The sequence below is a fragment of the Rhea americana genome, unplaced genomic scaffold (assembly GCF_003343005.1).
Source record: "Rhea americana isolate MKP2758 unplaced genomic scaffold, rheAme1 scaffold_315, whole genome shotgun sequence".
Taxonomy (NCBI): domain Eukaryota; kingdom Metazoa; phylum Chordata; class Aves; order Rheiformes; family Rheidae; genus Rhea; species Rhea americana.
This window is the reverse complement of record NW_028186441.1, coordinates 208637-209701: the sequence shown is the minus strand read 5'-3', so window position 1 is coordinate 209701 and position 1065 is coordinate 208637. Positions and strand designations below refer to the sequence as shown.

The window sequence follows — 1065 nt, the reverse complement described above, 5'->3', positions numbered from 1 at the left end:
GCCGTGCTGCACCACGCCGTGCCGTGCTGCATCGTGCTGTGCCATGCTGCACTGTGCTCTACTGCACTGCACCACGCCATGCCGTGCTGCATCGTACTGTGCCGTGCTGCACTGTGCTCTGCTGCACTGCACCGTACTGTGCTGTGCTGCACCACGCCGTGCCGTGCTGCATCGTGCTGTGCCGTGCTGCACCGTGCTATGATGTGCTGCACCGCATCGTGCTGCACCATGGTGTGCTGTGCTGCATTGTGCCACACCACGCCATGCCGTGCCGTGCTGCACCGCACCAACCCTCACCTCTGCTGGCAGCTGGGCWGGCTTCGAGCACAGCGGCTTCCAGGGGCAGCAGTTCGTGCTGGAGCGTGGCGAGTATCCGTGCTGGGAGGCCTGGAGCGGCAGCAACGCCTACCACGTGCCGAGGATGTGCTCCTTCCGGCCCATCGCCTGCGCCGTGAGTAGCCTGGTGGCCACAGGGCGAACAGGGGACCGGGGCTGGGGACCTGTAGGGACTGGGGGGACTGGGGGGACCTGGGAGCCCAAGGGCCGCTGCCAGGGCGCTCTGCCCCGCTGGCTGCCGCAGGACCGCCGGGAGAGCCGGCTGACGCTCTTCGAGCAGGAGAACTTCCTGGGGCGGCAAGGAGAGCTGCGCGAGGACTGCCCCTCGCTGCCGGCGCTGGGCTGGGGCAGCAGCGCCGTCGGCTCCTTCCACGTCCGCTCGGGCGCGTGAGTAGCTGCGGGCGCGCGCTGCGGGCTGCCGGGGGGCTCGGGGCGCCCGCGCGGCCGCCCTGCCACGCCGCGGCTCTCCTCCTCCGCAGCTGGGTGGGCTCCCAGTTCCCCGGCTACCGCGGCTTCCAGTACCTCCTGGAGAGCGACAGCCAGGCGGGCCGGTACGCGCACGTCCGCGACTGGGGCTCGCACGCGCAGACGGGCCTGCTCCAGTCCCTCCGCAGGGTGCAGCAGTGAGCRGCCGCCGGCACCCTGCCAGCCCGCGGCGCCGGGGCTCAATAAAGGTTTGGCTGTGCAGCACGGCGGGCTCGGCGTGGCGGCGGCGCCCGGCCGCGCTCC

General features: G+C 71.9%; 1 protein-coding gene across 1 annotated transcript in view; it reads left to right on the top strand.

Moving 5' to 3' along the window:
• Positions 1-963, top strand: part of CRYBA4 (crystallin beta A4) — a 1884-nt gene extending 921 nt beyond the window's left edge. The window contains exons 3-5 of the mRNA XM_085310313.1: positions 310-451; positions 581-723; positions 816-963. Coding sequence (XP_085166439.1) covers positions 310-451; positions 581-723; positions 816-963 — 433 coding nt within the window. The remainder of the gene's footprint in view (positions 1-309; positions 452-580; positions 724-815) is intronic.
• The last annotated feature ends 102 nt before the right edge of the window (positions 964-1065 follow it).